General features: G+C 41.2%; 1 protein-coding gene across 1 annotated transcript in view; it reads left to right on the plus strand.

The window, feature by feature from the left end:
- Window positions 1–24201, plus strand: part of LOC139763961 (uncharacterized) — an 80745-nt gene that overhangs the window by 48749 nt on the left and 7795 nt on the right. The window contains exon 3 of the mRNA XM_071690442.1: window positions 1955–2037. Within this exon, the coding sequence (XP_071546543.1) occupies window positions 1955–2037 (83 nt within the window). The remainder of the gene's footprint in view (window positions 1–1954; window positions 2038–24201) is intronic.

The raw sequence follows: 24201 nt of genomic DNA on the forward strand, positions 1-24201 counted from the left end.
ATTCATATAGTGTGATGTATTGGAGATATCATGCTGGTAATGTGATGTGCTGGGGTTATCATTCTGGTAATCTGATGTGCTGGGGTTATCATGCTGGTAATGAGGTGTGCTGAGGTTATCATTCTGGTAATGGGATGTGCTTTGGTTATCATACTGAAAATGCGATTTGCTTGGGTTATCATGTTGGTAATGTGATTAGCTGGGGGTTATCATGCTGTTAATGTGATGTGCTGGGGTTATCATGCAGGTAATGTGATGTGCTGAGGTTATTATGCTGGTAATGTGTCACAATGTGCTGGCGTTATCATGTTGGTAATGTGATGTGCTTGGGTTGTCATGCTGGTAATGTGATGTGGTGGGGTTATCATGTTGGTAATGTGATGTGTTGGGGTTATCATGTTGGTAATGATATGTGCTGGGGTTATCATGCAGGTAATGTGATGTGCTGGGGTTATTATGCTGGTAATGTGATGTGCTGGACTTATCATGTTGGCAATGTGATGTGCTGGACTTATCATGCTGGTAATGTGATGTGCTAGGATTTTTCATGTTGGTAATGTGATGTGCTGGGGTTATCATGCTGGTAATGTGATGTGCTGGGGTTATCATGTTGGCAATGTGATGTGCTGGACTTATCATGCTGGTAATGTGATGTGCTAGGATTTTTCATGTTGGTAATGTGATGTGCTGGGGTTATCATGCTGGTAATGTGATGTGCTGGGGTTATCATGTTGGCAATGTGATGTGCTGGACTTATCATGCTGGTAATGTGATGTGCTAGGGTTTTTCATATTGGTAATGTGCTGGGGTTATCATGTTGGTAATGTGATGTGCTGGGGTTATGATGTTGGTAATGTGAGTTTCTGTGGTTATCTTGTTGATAATGTGAGGTGCTGTGGTTATCATGTTGGTAATGTAATGTGCTGGGGTATCATGTTGTTAATGTAATGTTCTGGGGTTATCATCCTGGTAATGTGATGTGATAGGGTTATCAAGCTTCTAATGTGATGTGCTGGGGTTATCATGCTGGTAATGTGATGTGGTGGGGTTATCATGTTGGTAATATGATGTGTTGGGGTTATCATGTTGGTAATGATATGTGCTGGGGTTATCATGCAGGTAATGTGATGTGCTGGGGTTATTATGCTGGTAATGTGATGTGCTGGCGTTATCATGTTGGTAATGTGATGTGCTTGGGTTATCATGCTGGTAATGAGATATGCTGGGGTTATCACGTTGGTAATGTGATGTGCTGAGGTTATCATGTTGGCAATGTGATGTGCTGGAGTTGTCATGCTGGTAATGTGATGTGCTAGGGTTTTTCATGTTGGTAATGTGATGTTCTGCGGTTATCATGCTGGTAATGAGATGTGCTGGAGTTATCATGGTATTGTGATTGCTGGGTTATTATGTTGTTAATGTCATGTGCTGGGGTTATTATGCTGGTAATGAGATGTGCTGGGGTTATCATTTTGGTAATGTGATGTGCTGGGGTTATCATGTTGATAATGTGATTTTCTGTGGTTATCTTGTTGATAATGTGAGGTGCTGGGGATATCATGTTGGTAATGTAATGTGCTGGGGTTATCATCCTGGTAATGTGATGTGATAGGGTTATCAAGCTTCTAATGTGATGTGCTGGGGTTATCATGTTGGTAATGTGATTTGCTGGGGGTTATCATGCTGGTAATGTAATGTGCTGGGGTTATCATCCTGGTAATGTGATGTGATAGGGTTATCAAGCTTCTAATGTGATGTGCTGGGGTTATCATGTTGGTAATGTGATTTGCTGGGGGTTATCATGCTGGTAATGTGATGTGCTGGGGTTATCATCCTGGTAATGTGATGTGTTGGGGTTATGATGCTGGCAATGTGATGTGCTGGGGCTATCACGCTGGTAATGTGATGTGGCGGGGTTATCATGCTGTTAATGTGATGTGGTTTGTGTTGGCAGATCAACCTGCTGTTCCTCGTCAACATCATCAGGATCTTGGTCACCAAGATGAGAGCCCGTGACACCGTCCACACCCACGTCAGGTGCCTGACTCACGCTAAGTCCTAGCTATAAGTACTTCACTCATCTCAAGCTAAGTCCTAGCTATAAGTACTTCAATCATCTCAGTCTAAGTCCTAGCTATAAGTACTTCAATCATCTCAATATAAGTCCTAGCTTGAAGTACTTCAATCATCTCAATCTAAGTCCTAGCTATAAGTACTCCAGTCATCTCAAGCTAAGTCCAAGCTATAAGTACTCCAGTCTTCTCAAGCAAAGTCCAAGCTATCAGTACTCAAGTCATCTCAAGCTAATTCCTAGCAATAAGTACTTCAGTCATTTCAAGCTAAGTACTAGCTATAAGTACGCCAGTCATCTTAAGTCATCTTCTAACTGTCAGCACTTCACTTGTCTTAAGCTTTGAAAAAGAAAATTGAAAACAACTCGAGTTGAACATTGCGTCTCACTTGGCATGTAACTGACCACACTCCACGCTAGATCTCCAAGATGGTCTCTTCCTTCATCAAATACATGAAGAATGCTACAAAATACTGTTCCCCTGACGCCGAGGGAGTCAGAGTGGCGCTAGTGGCGGGCGGACTACGTGATGGCCACCCAGACCCTTGACTAACACCACACAACCGTGGCACATCCCGCCTCCACAGCCACTGGTCCCAGACTTGGTTCATACTCTGTTTACTGTTGACAGTTTCAGTTCCCACCTCGACTGTGTCTACGTTCTTAACTGATCCTTCTGACCCCAACAGTCCAGGCTTCCTCTCCTCATCACCACTGACTCTCTAACTATAATATCTAATACATTTTTTGTTCCAAAATTACAATGTTTGTCTTAACTGTAGAACAGACACATCTATTACTGTTCTCACACATCTTCAGTCTTCCGTCTTCGCTGTTGTCTGATCTAGAAATTTTCTTGTCTTTTAAAAGTATTTCTTTTTGTGTCGCACACACACACACACACACACACACACACACACACACACACACACACACACACACACACACACACACACATCATTGTGAACGCCATAAACAATCAGGATCAAGTGCATGGCTGAGCAAGTAAACAGCTTAGTTATCTCTTGGTTAAGCTGTGTGTTATGTCATCCACAGTGACTCGCCCAACATACAACTAATGTCATAATGTTTCATCACTAATTGCATAATGCTTTAACCATCATATTTACTTTATAAACCTTCCTGTACATCTGCTACTTTGACCATGTACATGTGCTTCATTCATGTATCTGTCCAGAGCCCACCTCATGCAAAGCTTTTTCATGATGGACGTAACTAAATAGTTACTATCATAACCTCACAGTTCTGTCATATCTCTACTGTGCGTCTTTAACTGAACAGCTGCCTAAACCCAATAAACTGTTTATCATTATTATCATTATCATTATTTTTATTATTATTACTGCTGTTATTATCATCATTATCATTATTATTATCATTACCATTATTATCATCATTATCATTATCATCATCATTATCATCATTATTATTATCATTATTATTATTATCATTATCATTATTATTATCATTATTATCATTATTATTATTATTTTTTTTTTTATTTTTGTTTTGCTTTGTCGCGGTCTCCCGCGTTTGCGAGGTAGCGCAAGGAAACAGACGAAAGAAATGGCCCAACCCACCCCCATACACATGCCTTGATTCAATCCACTGACAGCACGTCAACCCCGTATACCACATCGCTCCAATTCACTCTATTCTTTGCCCTCCTTTCACCCTCCTGCATGTTCAGGCCCCGATCACACAAAATCTTTTTCACTCCATCTTTCCACCTCCAATTTGGTCTCCCTCTTCTCCTCGTTCCCTCCACCTCCGACACATATATCCTCTTGGTCAATCTTTCCTCACTCATTCTCTCCATGTGACCAAACCATTTCAAAACACCCTCTTCTGCTCTCTCAACCACGCTCTTTTTATTTCCACACATCTCTCTTACCCTTACGTTACTTACTCGATCAAACCACCTCACACCACACATTGTCCTCATACATCTCATTTCCAGCACATCCATCCTCCTGCGCACAACTCTATCCATAGTCCACGCCTCGCAACCATACAACATTGTTGGAACCACTATTCCTTCACACATACCCATTTTTGCTTTCCGAGATAATGTTCTCGACTTCCACACATTCTTCAAGGCTCCCAGAATTTTCGCCCCCTCCCCCACCCTATGATCCACTTCCGCTTCCATGGTTCCATCCGCTGCCAGATCCACTCCCAGATATCTAAAACACTTCACTTCCTCCAGTTTTTCTCCATTCAAACTCACCTCCCAATTGAATTGACCCTCAACCCTACTGTACCTAATAACCTTGCTCTTATTCACATTTACTCTTAACTTTCTTCTTTCACACACTTTACCAAACTCAGTCACCAGCTTCTGCAGTTTCTCACATGAATCAGCCACCAGCGCTGTATCATCAGCGAACAACAACTGACTCACTTCCCAAGCTCTCTCATCCACAACACACTTCATACTTGCCCCTCTTTCCAAAACTCTTGCATTCACCTCCCTAACAACCCCATCCATAAACAAATTAAACAACCATGGAGACATCACACACCCCTGCCGCAAACCTACATTCACTGAGAACCAATCACTTTCCTCTCTTCCTACACGTACACATGCCTTACATCCTCGATAAAAACTTTTCACTGCTTCTAACAACTTGCCTCCCACACCATATATTCTTAATACCTTCCACAGAGCATCTCTATCAACTCTATCATATGCCTTCTCCAGATCCATAAATGCTACATACAAATCCATTTGCTTTTCTAAGTATTTCTCACATACATTCTTCAAAGCAAACACCTGATCCACACATCCTCTACCACTTCTGAAACCACACTGCTCTTCCCCAGTCTGATGCTCTGTACATGCCTTCACCCTCTCAATCAATACCCTCCCATATAATTTGCCAGGAATACTCAACAAACTTATACCTCTGTAATTTGAGCACTCACTCTTATCCCCTTTGCCTTTGTACAATGGCACTATGCACGCATTCCGCCAATCCTCAGGCACCTCACCATGAGTCATACATACATTAAATAACCTTACCAACCAGTCAACAATACAGTCACCCCCTTTTTTAATAAATTCCTCTGCAATACCATCCAAACCTGCTGCCTTGCCGGCTTTCATCTTCCGCAAAGCTTTTACTACCTCTGCTCTGTTTACCAACTCATTTTCCCTAACCCTCGCACTTTGCACACCACCTCGACCAAAACACCCTATATCTGCCACTCTATCATCAAACACATTCAACAAACCTTCAAAATACTCACTCCATCTCCTTCTCACATCACCACTACTTGTTATCACCTCCCCATTTGCGCCCTTCACTGAAGTTCCCATTTGCTCCCTTGTCTTACGCACTTTATTTACCTCCTTCCAGAACATCTTTTTATTCTCCCTAAAATTTAATGATACTCTCTCACCTCAACTCTCATTTGCCCTTTTTTTCACCTCTTGCACCTTTCTCTTGACCTGTCTCTTTCTTTTATACGTCTCCCACTCAATTTCATTTTTTCCCTGCAAAAATCGTCCAAATGCCTCTCTCTTCTCTTTCACTAATACTCTTACTTCTTCATCCCACCACTCACTACCCTTTCTAATCAACCCACCTCCCACTCTTCTCATGCCACAAGCATCTTTTGCGCAATCCATCACTGATTCCCTAAATACATCCCATTCCTCCCCCACTCCCCTTACTTCCATTGTTCTCACCTTTTTCCATTCTGTACTCAGTCTCTCCTGGTACTTCCTCACACAAGTCTCCTTCTCAAGCTCACTTACTCTCACCACCCTCTTCACCCCAACATTCACTCTTCTTTTCTGAAAACCCATACAAATCTTCACCTTAGCCTCCACAAGATAATGATCAGACATCCCTCCAGTTGCACCTCTCAGCACATTAACATCCAAAAGTCTCTCTTTCGCGCGCCTGTCAATTAACACGTAATCCAATAACGCTCTCTGGCCATCTCTCCTACTTACATAAGTATACTTATGTATATCTCGCTTTTTAAACCAGGTATTCCCAATCATCAGTCCTTTTTCAGCACATAAATCTACAAGCTCTTCACCATTTCCATTTACAACACTGAACACCCCATGTATACCAATTATTCCCTCAACTGCCACATTACTCACCTTTGCATTCAAATCACCCAACACTATAACCCGGTCTCGTGCATCAAAACCACTAACACACTCATTCAGCTGCTCCCAAAACACTTGCCTCTCATGATCTTTCTTCTCATGCCCAGGTGCATATGCACCAATAATCACCCATCTCTCTCCATCAACTTTCAGTTTTACCCATATTAATCGAGAATTTACTTTCTTACATTCCATCACATACTTCCACAACTCCTGTTTCAGGAGTACTGCTACTCCTTCCCTTGCTCTTGTCCTCTCACTAACCCCTGACTTTACTCCCAAGACATTCCCAAACCACTCTTCCCCTTTACCCTTGAGCTTCGTTTCACTCAGAGCCAAAACATCCAGGTTCCTTTCCTCAAACATACTACCTATCTCTCCTTTTTTCACATCTTGGTTACATCCACACACAGTCAGGCGCCCCAATCTGAGCCTTCGAGGAGGATGAGCACTCCCCGCGTGACTCCTTCTTCTGTTTCCCATTTTAGAAAGTTAAAAAAATACAAGGAGGGGAGGATTCTGGCCCCCCCGCTCCCGTCCCCTCTAGTCGCTTTCTACGACACGCGAGGAATGCGTGGGAAGTATTCTTTCACCCCTATCCCCAGGGATAATATACATATATATACACACACACACACACATACACACACACACGCACATATACACACACACACACATACATATATATACATGTGAAAAATGTAAGAAACAATTTAGAAAACTGAAACTTCTAGCTTGAAATGAAATGAAAAAATGAATGTCACATAATGGTTCAACCTCTGGCTATGGAAAGGAAATGTTTAATTTATTTACACAAACGTCAATAGTAGTTCTCATCAATTTAACCACTGTATCAATAAGCTTCAATGTCTAAGCTACATTTTTTTCAATTTCACTATTTTCTTGTCAAAGCACCATGTATGAAAACTATCACTCCAGTAACACAACTATAAACATTTACTTCCCCTTTAAAAAAAAATTATTATTATTATTATTATTATTATCATTATTATTATTATTATTATTATCATCATTATCATTATTATCATCATTATTATTATCATTATTATTATTATTATCATTATCATTATTATTATTATTATTATTATTATTATTATTATTATCATATAAGTTGTATATGTGGATGTAACCAAGATGTGAAGACCCTTACTGGAAAAACAATCACTCTTGAAGTAGAACCTTCAGACACAATTGAAAATGTGAAGGAAAATAGTGAAATTGGAGAAAAATGTAGCTTAGACATTGAAGTTTATTGATAGAGTGGTTAAATTGATGAGAACTGCTATTGACGTTTGTGTAAATAAATTATACATTTCCTTTTTTCCATAGCCAGAGGTTGAACCATTATGTGACATTCTTTTTTTTCATTCATTTCAAGCTAGAAGTTTCAGTTTTCTAAATTGTTTCTTACATTTCTCATATGTATTTATATGTATGTGTGTGTGTGTGTGTATATGTGCGTATGTATGTGTATGTGTGTGTATGTGTGTATGTATATATATATGTATACTATCCCTGGGGATAGGGGTGAAAGAATACTTCCCACGTATTCCTCGCGTGTCGTAGAAAGCGACTAGAGGGGACGGGAGCGGGGGGCCAGAAATCCTCCCCTCCTTGTATTAACTTTCTAAAATGGGAAACAGAAGAAGGAGTCACGCGGGGAGTGATCATCCTCCTCGAAGGCTCAGAGTGGGGTGCCTAAATGTGTGTGGATGTAACCAAGATGTGAAAAAAGGAGAGATAGGTAGTATGTTTGAGGAAAGGAACCTGGATGTTTTGGCTCTGAGTGAAACGAAGCTCAAGGGTAAAGGGGAAGAGTGGTTTGGGAATGTCTGGGGAGTAAAGTCAGGGGTTAGTGAGAGGACAAGAGCAAGGGAAGGAGTAGCAATACTCCTGAAACAGGAGTTGTGGGAGTATGTAGTAGAGTGTAAGAAAGTAAATTCTCGATTAATATGGGTAAAACTGAAAGTTGATGGAGAGAGGTGGGTGATTATTGATGCATATGCACCTGGGCATGAGAAGAAAGATCAAGAGAGGCAAGTGTTTTGGGAGCAGCTGAATGAGTGTGTTAGTGGTTTTGATGCACGAGACCGGGTCATAGTGATGGGTGATTTGAATGCAAAGGTGAGTAATGTGGCAGTTGAGGGAATAATTGGTATACATGGGGTGTTCAGTGTTGTAAATGGAAATGGTAAAGAGCTTGTAGATTTATGTGCTGAAAAAGGACTGATGATTGGGAATACCTGGTTTAAAAAGCGAGATATACATAAGTATACTTATGTAAGTAGGAGAGATGGCCAGAGAGCGTTATTGGATTACGTGTTAATTGACAGGCGTGCGAAAGAGAGACTTTTGGATGTTAATGTGCTGAGAGGTGCAACTGGAGGGATGTCTGATCATTATCTTGTGGAGGCTAAGGTGAAGATTTGTATGGGTTTTCAGAAAAGAAGAGTGAATGTTGGGGTGAAGAGGGTGGTGAGAGTAAGTGAGCTTGAGAAGGAGACCTGTGTGAGGAAGTACCAGGAGAGACTGAGTACAGAATGGAAAAAGGTGAGAACAATGGAAGTAAGGGGAGTGGGGGAGGAATGGGATGTATTTAGGGAATCAGTGATGGATTGCGCAAAAGATGCTTGTGGCATGAGAAGAGTGGGAGGTGGGTTGATTAGAAAGGGTAGTGAGTGGTGGGATGAAGAAGTAAGAGTAGTAGTGAAAGAGAAGAGAGAGGCATTTGGACGATTTTTGCAGGGAAAAAATGCAATTGAGTTGGAGATGTATAAAAGAAAGAGACAGGAGGTCAAGAGAAAGGTGCAAGAGGTGAAAAAAAGGGCAAATGAGAGTTGGGGTGAGAGAGTATCATTAAATTTTAGGGAGAATAAAAAGATGTTCTGGAAGGAGGTAAATAAAGTGCGTAAGACAAGGGAGCAAATGGGAACTTCGGTGAAGGGCGCAAGTGGGGAGGTGAAAACAAGTAGTGGTGATGTGAGGAGATGGAGTGAGTATTTTGAAGGTTTGTTGAATGTGTTTGATGATAGAGTGGCAGATATAGGGTGTTTTGGTCGAGGTGGTGTGCAAAGTGAGAGGGTTAGGGAAAATGATTTGGTAAACAGAGAAGAGGTAGTGAAAGCTTTGCGGAAGATGAAAGCCGGCAAGGCAGCAGGTTTGGATGGTATTGCAGTGGAATTTATTAAAAAAGGGGGTGACTGTATTGTTGACTGGTTGGTAAGGTTATTTAATGTATGTATGACTCATGGTGAGGTGCCTGAGGATTGGCGGAATGCGTGCATAGTGCCATTGTACAAAGGCAAAGGGGATAAGAGTGAGTGCTCAAATTACAGAGGTATAAGTTTGTTGAGTATTCCTGGTAAATTATATGGGAGGGTATTGATTGAGAGGGTGAAGGCATGTACAGAGCATCAGATTGGGGAAGAGCAGTGTGGTTTCAGAAGTGGTAGAGGATGTGTGGATCAGGTGTTTGCTTTGAAGAATGTATGTGAGAAATACTTAGAAAAGCAAATGGATTTGTATGTAGCATTTATGGATCTGGAGAAGGCATATGATAGAGTTGATAGAGATGCTCTGTGGAAGGTATTAAGAATATATGGTGTGGGAGGCAAGTTGTTAGAAGCAGTGAAAAGTTTTTATCGAGGATGTAAGGCATGTGTACGTGTAGGAAGAGAGGAAAGTGATTGGTTCTCAGTGAATGTAGGTTTGCGGCAGGGGTGTGTGATGTCTCCATGGTTGTTTAATTTGTTTATGGATGGGGTTGTTAGGGAGGTAAATGCAAGAGTTTTGGAAAGAGGGGCAAGTATGAAGTGTGTTGTGGATGAGAGAGCTTGGGAAGTGAGTCAGTTGTTGTTCGCTGATGATACAGCGCTGGTGGCTGATTCATGTGAGAAACTGCAGAAGCTGGTGACTGAGTTTGGAAAAGTGTGTGGAAGAAGAAAGTTAAGAGTAAATGTGAATAAGAGCAAGGTTATTAGGTACAGTAGGGTTGAGGGTCAAGTCAATTGGGAGGTGAGTTTGAATGGAGAAAAACTGGAGGAAGTGAAGTGTTTTAGATATCTGGGAGTGGATCTGGCAGCGGATGGAACCATGGAAGCGGAAGTGGATCATAGGGTGGGGGAGGGGGCGAAAATCCTGGGGGCCTTGAAGAATGTGTGGAAGTCGAGAACATTATCTCGGAAAGCAAAAATGGGTATGTTTGAAGGAATAGTGGTTCCAACAATGTTGTATGGTTGCGAGGCGTGGACTATGGATAGAGTTGTGCGCAGGAGGATGGATGTGCTGGAAATGAGATGTTTGAGGACAATGTGTGGTGTGAGGTGGTTTGATCGAGTGAGTAACGTAAGGGTAAGAGAGATGTGTGGAAATAAAAAGAGCATGGTTGAGAGAGCAGAAGAGGGTGTTTTGAAGTGGTTTGGGCACATGGAGAGGATGAGTGAGGAAAGATTGACCAAGAGGATATATGTGTCGGAGGTGGAGGGAACAAGGAGAAGAGGGAGACCAAATTGGAGGTGGAAAGATGGAGTGAAAAAGATTTTGTGTGATCGGGGCCTGAACATGCAGGAGGGTGAAAGGAGGGCAAGGAATAGAGTGAATTGGAGCGATGTGGTATACCGGGGTTGACGTGCTGTCAGTGGATTGAAGCAGGGCATGTGAAGCGTCTGGGGTAAACCATGGAAAGCTGTGTAGGTATGTATATTTGCGTGTGTGGACGTATGTATATATATGTGTATGGGGGGGGGGGGCCATTTCTTTCGTCTGTTTCCTTGCGCTACCTCGCAAACAGCGACAAAGTATAATAAAAAAAAAATATAATAATTATTATTATTATTATTATTATTATCATTACACAGAGAAAACGTCTTCAACAATGTACATCTCTTCCACTGTTTGCTTCGTAGACTGTCCATGGTTTCTAGAGACACACCTTCATCATCTATGGTTTCTAAAGCCACAACGCCACTATTCGTGGTTTCTAGAGCTACAATTCCATGGACTATCGTTTCTAGACTTACAAAACCGCTACACCTTATTTCTAGGACCATAGCTCCACAATCCATGGTCTCTAGAGCCACATCTCCACTACACATGGTTTCTAAAGTTACAGCCCCACTATCCATGGTTTATAGAGCCACAACTTTACTATCCATGGTCTCTTGAGCCACATCCTCACTATTCATGGTCCCTAGAGCTACAACCTCACTATCCATGGTTTTTAGAGCCATAACTCCACTATCCACGGTCTCTAAAGCCACAACACCACTATTTATGGTCTCTAGAGCCACAACTGCACTATCTATGGTATCTAGAGCCACACCTCCACTATCCATGGTCTCTCGAGCTACAACTCCACTCTCTGTGGTCTCTAGAGCCACAATTCCACTATATATAGTCACTAGAGCTATAACTCCACTAGCCATAGTTTCTAGAGCCACAACTACGCACTATCCATTATCTATAGTTACAACTTCACTATTCGTGGTCTCTAGAGATACAACCTGTTTATCCATGGTCTCTATAGCCACAATTCACAAATCCACTATTCATGGTCTCTAGAACTACAACTCCACTATTCAAAGTCTCTAGAGATAAACTACTCAGGAGAGCAAATCACGGTCCAGCTAACAAAGGAACTAGGAGAGTGGGTGAGGGGGTAGCTGTGGGGGGTAGGTCGGTGCGGACGAGATATCTGAGTGTAGACGGGATCTGAAGAACAAGGTAGAGGATGGCTGGGACCTTAGCGGTGGGGAGCAGCGCTAACCTCACAGGCAAAGAAAGATCAAGTAGGGTCCGTTGGGGACAACACTGGCAGTATAAGCAGCGGGTTAGCTCAGCTACAGGTCAACTCTCAGGCAACTTTTAGGACCAAAGCGAGTCGGGTCTAGTGCGGGGAGGGTCAGGGTAAGGCGGTGAACCCAAAACAGAACTGTCTCCCCCGCTGCTACACACAACCCAAACATCAACACTGATGATACAAACATGCATCATACCGATAGAAAAAAAAAAAGGCAAATTCAGTCCAGAAATCAACTCAGAAGAAAATAAGTTTGATACACACAAATGCCAGAAGGATCATCACCAAATTTTTTAGCATATTATCTTCCATTAAAGTACCTCACTAAAGCGGGAAACTGCCATTAAGTATAAAAGATAAACTGAAATACACAGTCTTTTATACAGAATTTCATCAGTTCAATAAAAACAGAATTTGAAATAGGTAAATGAATATCATCCAAAACCTCAAATAAATATTCTAAGAGGTCATCAACTGGGACTTTTGTGAACAGTGATGAAATATCAAAACTAACAAGTTTGAAATGATAATGAGCATTGATATCATTAAACTTGTTAACTAGATATACATTGTTCATGATATAAGAATTTCATATCTTGCTCACTGATGGGCTTAATAGATAAACTAACCATTTTGACAATTTATGTGATGGAGCCTACTGAACTCACTATGGGTCTTGCTGGATTGTTTTGCTTATGTGTTTTGATAAATCCATACATATATGGAAATGAAGGAGACATAGATGACAAACTTTTGATAAGAGAACCATTACCTTTCAACAAAAACTTCAGTTCTTTACTGAAATGAGATAAACTGCTTCTAGGGGATTCTTACCGAGTTTAAAGTATGTTGTGTCATCACTTAAAATATCATTCATTTTAGATAGATAATTACTTTTGTACATAATCACAACAGTGTTAGCCTTATCTGTTATAATAATATGTATGTCATTGTCTTTTTTTAAAGTGTTAATAGCTCCTATAAACCTTCTAGATCAATTAGGACCCACTGGTTTTGACAAACTAGCATACACTAAAACTTTACAGATGTTAATTTCATTATATGATTTACTGTAATTCTCTAAATTACAGAAAGACTTTGTGACATCAACACAGCTGGCTTCCGTGTTAAAGCACACAAAACTTAATCTATAGCCTAAAGAACACAAGGAAATTTTATCTAGTTGTTTATTGGAAAGGTTTATCACGAAAGAAGGGTTTGTGTTCATAGTCCAATCACTGTTTTCAATAAGATGGTCTAACTAACAATTCAGTTTCATTTGTAGCCTATTGCGTTCACTTCTAGATCTCTTATTGCAGTAGTCCAACATACGGTTCTTCCAATATGTCGGTATAGCCATTTGAAAGGCACGTTTCTTCTCTCTTGTAATACGAAAATCTTCCTCCATTTCAATCTTCTTTAATTCAATATGTTTCTTTAATATGATGTTTTTAAAATCGTCAAATGGTCGACCAGACAGCTGCAACAATCGCTCGGTAGGATAGATCTTGGCATCACTAATTCATCAAGGCATTTCTTAAGGAATCCAAATCGTAACTTCATTTTGTGGAATTTGTTTAACGATTTGGACAAAGCAGTAATGAAGAGGGAAAGACCAGGACAGCTTGTAGAAAAGTAGTAGAAGAGCCGTGTGGAATCCATGTTGGAAAGGATCAAAATTGAGCGCGTGATCAAGATATTCCTTTGAGTCCACGGGGGAAATGAAACACAATAAGTTCCCAAGTGCACTTTCGTGTAATAATTACATCATCAGGGGAGGCACAGGAGAGAAATATAACAATCAGTTGATATACAACAATAGGGGAGAAAGAAACTTCCCATATATATATATATATATATATATATATATATATATATATATATATATATATATATATATATATATATATATATATATATATATATATATTCCCAAGTGCAATTTCGTGTAATAATCATATCATCAGGAGAGACACAACATGTATATATATATATATATATATATATATATATATATATATATATATATATATATATATATATATATATATGTATATATATATATATATATATATATATATATATGAGAACAATGGAAGTAAGGGGAGTGGGGGAGGAATGGGATGTATTATTTAGGGAATCAGTGATGGATTGCGCAAAAGATGCTTGTGGCATGAGAAGAGTGGGAGGTGGGTTGATTAGAAAGGGTAGTGAGTGGTGGGATGAAGAAGTAAGATTATTAGTGAAAGAGAAGAGAGAGGCATTTGGACGATTTTTGCAGGGGAAAAATGCAATTGAGTGGGAGATGTATAAAAGAAAGAGACAGGAGGTCAAGAGAAAGGTGCAAGAGGTGAAAAAGAGGGCAAATGAGAGTTGGGGTGAGAGAGTATCACTAAATTTTAGGGAGAATAAAAAGATGTTCTGGAAGGAGGTAAATAAAGTGCGTAAGACAAGGGAGCAAATGGGAACTTCAGTGAAGGGCGCAAATGCGGAGGTGATAACAAGTAGTGGTGATGTGAGAAGGAGATGGAGTGAGTATTTTGAAGGTTTGTTGAATGTGTTTGATGATAGAGTGGCATATATAGGGTGTTTTGGTCGAGGTGGTGTGCAAAGTGAGAGGGTTAGGGAAAATTATTTGGTAAACAGAGAAGAGGTAGTAAAAGCTTTGCAGAAGATGAAAGCCGGCAAGGCAGCAGGTTTGGATGGTATTGCAGTGGAATTTATTAAAAAAGGGGGTGACTGTATTATTGACTGGTTGGTAAGGTTATCTAATGTATGTATGACTCATGGTGAGGTGCCTGAGGATTGGCGGAATGCGTGCATAGTGCCATTGTACAAAGGCAAAGGGGATAAGAGTGAGTGCTCAAATTACAGAGGTATAAGTTTGTTGAGTATTCCTGGTAAATTATACGGGAGGGTATTGATTGAGAGGGTGAAGGCATGTACAGGGCATCAGATTGGGGAAGAGCAGTGTCGTTTCAGAAGTGGTAGAGGATGTGTGGATCAGGTGTTTGCTTTGAAGAATGTATGTGAGAAATACTTAGAAAAGCAAATGGATTTGTATGTAGCATTTATGGATCTGGAGAAGGCATATGATAGAGTTGATAGAGATGCTCTGTGGAAGGTATTAAGAATATATGGTGTGGGAGGCAAGTTGTTAGAAGCAGTGAAAAGTTTTTATCGAGGATGTAAGGCATGGGTACGTGTAGGAAGAGAGGAAAGTGATTGGTTCTCAGTGAATGTAGGTTTGCGGCAGGGGTGTGTGATGTCTCCATGGTTGTTTAATTTGTTTATGGATGGGGTTGTTAGGGAGGTGAATGCAAGAGTTTTGGAAAGAGGGGCAAGTATGAAGTCTGTTGTGGATGAGAGAGCTTGGGAGTGAGTCAGTTGTTGTTCGCTGATGATACAGCGCTGGTGGCTGATTCATGTGAAAAACTGCAGAAGCTGGTGACTGAGTTTGGTGAAGTGTGTGAAAGAAGAAAGTTAAGAGTAAATGTGAATAAGAGCAAGGTTATTAGGTACAGTAGGGTTGAGGGTCAAGTCAACTGGGAGGTAAGTTTGAATGGGGAAAAACTGGAGGAAGTAAAGTATTTTAGATATCTGGGAGTGGATCTGGCAGCGGATGGAACCATGGAAGCGGAAGTGGATCATAGGGTGGGGGAGGGGGCGAAAATCCTGGGAGCCTTGAAGAATATGTGGAAGTCGAGAACATTATCTCGGAAAGCAAAAATGGGTATGTTTGAAGGAATAGTGGTTCCAACAATTTTGTATGGTTGCGAGGCGTAGGCTATGGATAGAGTTGTGCGCAGGAGGGTGAATGTGCTGGAAATGAGATGTTTGAGGACAATGTGTGGTGTGAGGTGGTTTGATCGAGTAAGTAACGTAAGGGTAAGAGAGATGTGTGGAAATTAAAAGAGCGTGGTTGAGAGAACAGAAGAGGGTGTTTTGAAATGGTTTGGGCACATGGAGAGAATGAGTGAGGAAAGATTGACCAAGAGGATATATGTGTCGGAGGTGGAGGGAACGAGGAGAAGTGGGAGACCAAATTGGAGGTGGAAAGATGAGTGAAAAAGATTTTGTGTGATCGGGGCCTGAACATGCAGGAGGCTGAAAGGAGGGCAAGGAATAGAGTGAATTGGATCGATGTGGTATACCGGGGTTGACGTGCTGTCAGTGGATTGAATCAGGGCATGTGAAGCGTCTGGGGTAAACCATGGAAAGCTGTGTAGGTATGTATATTTGCGTGGGTGGACGTGTATATATATACATGTGTATGGGGGTGGGTTGGGCCATTTCTTTCGTCTGTTTCCTTGCGCTACCTCGCAAACGCGGGAGACAGCGACAAAGCAAAAAATAAGAAAAAAAAAAAAAAAAAATATATATATATATATATATATATATATATATATATATATATATATATATAGATAGATAGATAGATAGATAGATAGATAGATAGATATATATATATATATATATATATATATATATATATATATATATATATATATATATATATATATACACAATATATATATATATATATATATATATATATATATATATATATATATATATATATATATATATATATATATATACAATATATATATATATACAATATATATATATATATATATATATATATATATATATATATATATATATATATATATATATATATATATATATATTTTTTATACTTTGTCGCTGTCTCCCGCGTTTGCGAGGTAGCGCAAGGAAACAGACGAAAGAAATGGCCCAACCCCCCCCCCATACACATGTACATACACACGTCCACACACGGAAATATACATACCTACACAGCTTTCCATGGTTTACCCCGGACGCTTCACATGCCTTGATTCAATCCACTGACAGCACGTCAACCCCTGTATACCACATCGCTCCAATTCACTCTATTCCTTGCCCTCCTTTCACCCTCCTGCATGTTCAGGCCCCGATCACACAAAATCCTTTTCACTCCATCTTTCCACCTCCAATTTGGTCTCCCTCTTCTCCTCGCTCCCTCCACCTCCGACACATATATCCTCTTGGTCAATCTTTCCTCACTCATTCTCTCCATGTGCCCAAACCATTTCAAAACACCCTCTTCTGCTCTCTCAACCACGCTCTTTTTATTTCCACACATCTCTCTTACCCTTACGTTACTTACTCGATCAAACCACCTCACACCACACATTGTCCTCAAACATCTCATTTCCAGCACATCCATCCTCCTGCGCACAACTCTATCCATAGCCCACGCCTCGCAACCACACAACATTGTTGGAACTACTATTCCTTCAAACATACCCCTTTTTGCTTTCCGGGATAATGTTCTCGACTTCCACACATTCTTCAACGCTCCCAAAATTTTCGCCCCTCCCCCACCCTATGATCCACTTCCGCTTCCATGGTTCCATCCGCTGACAGATCCACTCCCAGATATCTAAAACGCTTCACTTCCTCCAGTTTTTCACCATTCAAACTCACCTCCCAATATATATATATATATATATATATATATATATATATATATATATATATATATATATATATATATATATATATATATATATATAAAAGAAGAGTGAATGTTGGGGTGAAGAGGGTGGTGAGAGTAAGTGAGCTTGAGAAGGAGACCTGTGTGAGGAAGTACCAGGAGAGACTGAGTACAGAATGGAAAAAGGTGAGAACAATGGAAGTAAGGGGAGTGGGGGAGGAATGGGATGTATTTAGGGAATCAGTGATGGATTGCGCAAAAGATGCTTGTGGCATGAGAAGAGTGGGAGGTGGGTTGATTAGAAAGGGTAGTGAGTGGTGGGAGGAAGAAGTAAGAGTGTTAGTGAAAGAGAAGAGAGAGGCATTTGGACGATTTTTGCAGGGAAAAAATGCAATTGAGTGGGAGATGTATAAAAGAAAGAGACAGGAGGTCAAGAGAAAGGTGCAAGAGGTGAAAAAAAAGGGCAAATGAGAGTTGGGGTGAGAGAGTATCATTAAATTTTAGGGAGAATAAAAAGATGTTCTGGAAGGAGGTAAATAAAGTGCGTAAGACAAGGGAGCAAATGGGAACTTCGGTGAATTGCGCAAGTGGGGAGGTGATAACAAGTAGTGGTGATGTGAGAAGGAGATGGAGTGAGTATTTTGAAGGTTTGTTGAATGTGTTTGATGATAGAGTGGCAGTATAGGGTGTTTTGGTCGAGGTGGTGTGCAAAGTGAGAGGGTCAGGGAAAATGATTTGGTAAACAGAGAAGAGGTAGTGAAAGCTTTGCGGAAGATGAAAGCCGGCAAGGCAGCAGGTTTGGATGGTATTGCAGTGGAATTTATTAAAAAAGGGGGTGACTGTATTGTTGACTGGTTGGTAAGGTTATTTAATGTATGTATGACTCATGGTGAGGTGCCTGAGGATTGGCGGAATGCGTGCATAGTGCCATTGTACAAAGGCAAAGGGGATAAGAGTGAGTGCTCAAATTACAGAAGTATAAGTTTGTTGAGTATTCCTGGTAAATTATATGGGAGGGTATTGATTGAGAGGGTGAAGGCATGTACAGAGCATCAGATTGGGGAAGAGCAGTGTGGTTTCAGAAGTGGTAGAGGATGTGTGGATCAGGTGTTTGCTTTGAAGAATGTATGTGAGAAATACTTAGAAAAGCAAATGGATTTGTATGTAGCATTTATGGATCTGGAGAAGGCATATGATAGAGTTGATAGAGATGCTCTGTGGAAGGTATTAAGAATATATGGTGTGGGAGGAAAGTTGTTAGAAGCAGTGAAAAGTTTTTATCGAGGATGTAAGGCATGCATACGTGTAGGAAGAGAGGAAAGTGATTGGTTCTCAGTGAATGTAGGTTTGCGGCAGGGGTGTGTGATGTCTCCATGGTTGTTTAATTTGTTTATGGATGGGGTTGATAGGGAGGTAAATGCAAGAGTTTTGGAAAGTGGGGCAAGTATGAAGTCTGTTGGGGATGAGAGAGCTTGGGAGTGAGTCAGTTGTTGTTCGCTGATGATACAGCGCTGGTGGCTGATTCATGTGAGAAACTGCAGAAGCTGGTGACTGAGTTTGGAAAAGTGTGTGGAAGAAGAAAGTTAAGAGTAAATGTGAATAAGAGCAAGGTTATTAGGTACAGTAGGGTTGAGGGTCAAGTCAATTGGGAGGTGAGTTTGAATGGAGAAAAACTGGAGGAAGTGAAGTGTTTTAGATATCTGGGAGTGGATCTGGCAGCGGATGGAACCATGGAAGCGGAAGTGGATCATAGGGTGGGGGAGGGGGCGAAAATCCTGGGGGCCTTGAAGAATGTGTGGAAGTCGAGAACATTATCTCGGAAAGCAAAAATGGGTATGTTTGAAGGAATAGTGGTCCCAACAATGTTGTATGGTTGCGTGGCGTGGGCTATGGATAGAGTTGTGCGCAGGAGGATGGATGTGCTGGAAATGAGATGTTTGAGGACAATGTGTGGTGTGAGGTGGTTTGATCGAGTGAGTAACGTAAGGGTAAGAGAGATGTGTGGAAATAAAAAGAGCGTGGTTGAGAGAGCAGAAGAGGGTGTTTTGAAGTGGTTTGGGCACATGGAGAGGATGAGTGAGGAAAGATTGACCAAGAGGATATATGTGTCGGAGGTGGAGGGACAAGGAGAAGAGGGAGACCAAATTGGAGGTGGAAAGATGGAGTGAAAAAGATTTTGTGTGATCGGGGCCTGAACATGCAGGAGGGTGAAAGGAGGGCAAGGAATAGAGTGAATTGGAGCGATGTGGTATACCGGGGTTGACATGCTGTCAGTGGATTGAAGCAGGGCATGTGAAGCGTCTGGGGTAAACCATGGAAGGCTGTGTGGGTGTGTATATTTGCGTGTGTGGACGTATGTATATACATGTGTATGGGGGGGGGGGCCATTTCTTTCGTCTGTTTCCTTGCGCTACCTCGCAAACGCGGGAGACAGCGAAAAAGTATAATAATAATAATAATAATAATAATATATATATATATATATATATATATATATATATATATATATATATATATATATATATATATATATATATATATATATATCTTTTCTTCTTTCTTTCATACTATTCGCCATTTCCCGCGTCAGCGAGGTAGCGTTAAGAACAGAGAACTGGGCCTCTAAGGAAACATCCTCACTCGGCCCCCTTCTCTGTTCCTTCCTTTGGAAAGAAAAAAATGAAAAAACGAAAGGGGAGGATTTCCAGCCCCCGCTCCCTTCCCTTTTAGTCGCCTTCTACGACACGCAGGGAATATGTGGGAAGTATTCTTTCTCCCCTATCCCCAGGGATAATATATATATATATATATATATATTTTTTTTTTTTTTTTTTTTTTTTTTTCATACTATTCGCTATTTCCCGCGATAGCGAGGTAGCGTTAAGAACAGAGGACTGGGCCTTTGAGGGAATATCCTCACCTGGCCCTCTTCTCTGTTCCTTCTTTTGGAAAAAAAAAAAAAAAAAAAAAAAAAAACGAGAGGGGAGGATTTCCAGCCCCCCGCTCCCTTCCCTTTTAGTCGCCTTCTACGACACGCAGGGAATACGTGGGAAGTATTCTTTCTCCCCTATCCCCAGGGAATATATATATATATATATATATATATATATATATATATATATATATATATATATATATATATATGTATATATATATATATATATATATTTTTTTTTTTTTTTTTTTTTTTTTTTATACTTTGTCGCTGTCTCCCACGTTTGCGAGGTAGCGCAAGGAAACAGACGAAAGAAATGGCCCAACCCCCCCCCCCCCCATACACATGTACATACACACGTCCACACACGCAAATATACATACCTACACAGCTTTCCATGGTTTACCCCAGACGCTTCACATGCCTTGCTTCAATCCACTGACAGCACGACAACCCCTGTATACCACATGACTCCAATTCACTCTATTTCTTGCCCTCCTTTCACCCTCCTGCATGTTCAGGCCCCGATCACACAAAATCTTTTTCACTCCATCTTTCCACCTCCAATTTGGTCTCCCTCTTCTCCTCGTTCCCTCCACCTCCGACACATATATCCTCTTGGTCAATCTCTCCTCACTCATTCTCTCCATGTGCCCAAACCATTTCAAAACACCCTCTTCTGCTCTCTCGACCACGCTCTTTTTATTTCCACACATCTCTCTTACCCTTACGTTACTTACTCGATCAAACCACCTCACACCACACATTGTCCTCAAACATCTCATTTCCAGCACATCCATCCTCCTGCGCACATCTCTATCCATAGCCCACGCCTCGCAACCAAACAGCATTGTTGGAACCACTATTCCCTCAAACATACCCATTTTTGCTTTCCGAGATAATGTTCTCGACTTCCACACATTTTTCAAGGCTCCCAAAATTTTCGCCCCCTCCCCCACCCTATGATCCACTTCCGCTTCCATGGTTCCATCCGCTGACAGATCCACTCCCAGATATCTAAAACACTTCACTTCCTCCAGTTTTTCTCCATTCAAACTCACCTCCCAATTGACTTGACCCTCACCCCTACTGTACCTAATAACCTTGCTCTTATTCACATTTACTCTCAACTTTCTTCTTCCACACACTTTACCAAACTCAGTCACCAGCTTCTGCAGTTTCTCACATGAATCAGCCACCAGCGCTGTATCATCAGCGAACAACAATTGACTCACTTCCCAAGCTCTCTCATCCCCAACAGACTTCATACTTGCCCCTCTTTCCAGGACTCTTGCATTTACCTCCTTTACAACCCCATCCATAAACAAATTAAACAACCATGGAGACATCACACACCCCTGCCGCAAACCTACATTCACTGAGAACCAATCACTTTCCTCTCTTCCTACACGTACACATGCCTTACATCCTCGATAAAAACTTTTCACTGCTTCTAACAACTTGCCTCCCACACCATATATTCTTAATACCTTCCACAGAGCATCTCTATCAACTCTATCATATGCCTTCTCCAGATCCATAAATGCTACATACAAATCCATTTGCTTTTCTAAGTATTTCTCACATACATTCTTCAAAGCAAACACCTGATCCACACATCCTCTACCACTTCTGAAACCGCACTGCTCTTCCCCAATCTGATGCTCTGTACATGCCTTCACCCTCTCAATCAATACCCTCCCATATAATTTACCAGGAATACTCAACAAACTTATACCTCTGTAATTTGAGCACTCACTCTTATCCCCTTTGCCTTTGTACAATGGCACTATGCACGCATTCCGCCAATCCTCAGGCACCTCACCATGAGTCATACATACATTAAATAACCTTACCAAACAGTCAACAATACAGTCACCCCCTTTCTTAATAAATTCCACTGCAATACCATCCAAACCTGCTGCCTTGCCGGCTTTCATCTTCCGCAAAGCTTTTACTACCTCTTCTCTGTTTACCAAATCATTTTCCCTAACCCTCTCACTTTGCACACCACCTCGACCAAAACACCCTATATCTGCCACTCTGTCATCAGACACATTCAACAAACCTTCAAAATACTCATTCCATCTCCTTCTCACATCACCGCTACTTGTTATCACCTCCCCATTTACGCCCTTCACTGAAGTTCCCATTTGCTCCCTTGTCTTACGCACCCTATTTACCTCCTTCCAGAACATCTTTTTATTCTCCCTAAAATTTACTGATAGTCTCTCACCCCAACTCTCATTTGCCCTTTTTTTCACCTCTTGCACCTTTCTCTTGACCTCCTGTCTCTTTCTTTTATACTTCTCCCACTCAATTGCATTTTTTCCCTGCAAAAATCGTCCAAATGCCTCTCTCTTCTCTTTCACTAATACTCTTACTTCTTCATCCCACCACTCACTACCCTTTCTAAACAGCCCACCTCCCACTCTTCTCATGCCACAAGCATCTTTTGCGCAATCCATCACTGATTCCCTAAATACATCCCATTCCTCCCCGACTCCCCTTACTTCCATTGTTCTCACCTTTTTCCATTCTGTACACAGTCTCTCCTGGTACTTCCCCACACAGGTCTCCTTCCCAAGCTCACTTACTCTCACCACCTTCTTCACCCCAACATTCACTCCTCTTTTCTGAAAACCCATACTAATCTTCACCTTAGCCTCCACAAGATAATGTCGCTGTCTCCCGCGTTAGCGAGGTAGCGTATGGAAACAGACGAAAGAATGGCCCAACCCACCCACATACACATGTATATACATACACGTCCACACAAGCACATATATATATATAACTACGTACACATATATATATACATACATAGACATATACATATATACACACGTACACAATTCATACTTACTGCCTTTATTCATTCCGGTCGCCACCCAGCCGCACATGATATGACAACCCCTTCCCCCCGCACGCACGCAAGGTAGCGCTAGGAAAAGACAACAAAGGCCACATTCGTTCTAGCTGTCATGTATGATGCACTGGAACCACAGATACCTTTCCACATCCAGGCCCCACAAAACTTTGAATGGTTTACCCCAGACGCTTCACACGCCCTGGTTCAATCCACTGACGGCACGTCGACCCCGGTATACCACATCATTCCAATACATTCTATTCCTTGCACGCCTTTCACCCTCCTGCATCTTCAGGCCCCGATCGCTCAAAATCTTTTTCACTCCATCAATCCACCTCCAATTTGGTCTCCCACTTCTCCTTCTTTCCTCCACCTCTGACACATATCTCTTCTTTGTCAATCTTTCCTCACTCATTCTCTCCTTGTGACCAAACCATTTCAAAACACCCTCTTCTGCTCTCTCAACCACACTCTTTTTATTATCACACATCTCTCTTACCCTTTCATTCTTACTCGATCAAACCACCTCACACTACATATTGTCCTCAAACATCTCATTTCCAACACATCCACCCTCCTTCGCACAACCCTATCTATAGCCCACACCTCGCAACCATACAACATTGTTGGAACCAATATTCCTTCAAACATACCTATTTTTGCTTTCCGAGATAATGTTCTCGTCCTCCACACATATTTCAACGCTCCCAGAATTTTCGCCCCCTCCCCCACCCTGTGACTAACTTCCGCTTCCATGGTTCCATCCGCTTCCAAATCCACTTCCAGATATCTAAAAACACTTCACTTCCTCCAGTTTTTCTCCATTCAAATATACCTCCCAATTTACTA

This window comes from Panulirus ornatus, chromosome 48, assembly GCF_036320965.1.
Source record: "Panulirus ornatus isolate Po-2019 chromosome 48, ASM3632096v1, whole genome shotgun sequence".
Classification (NCBI taxonomy): Eukaryota; Metazoa; Arthropoda; class Malacostraca; order Decapoda; family Palinuridae; genus Panulirus; species Panulirus ornatus.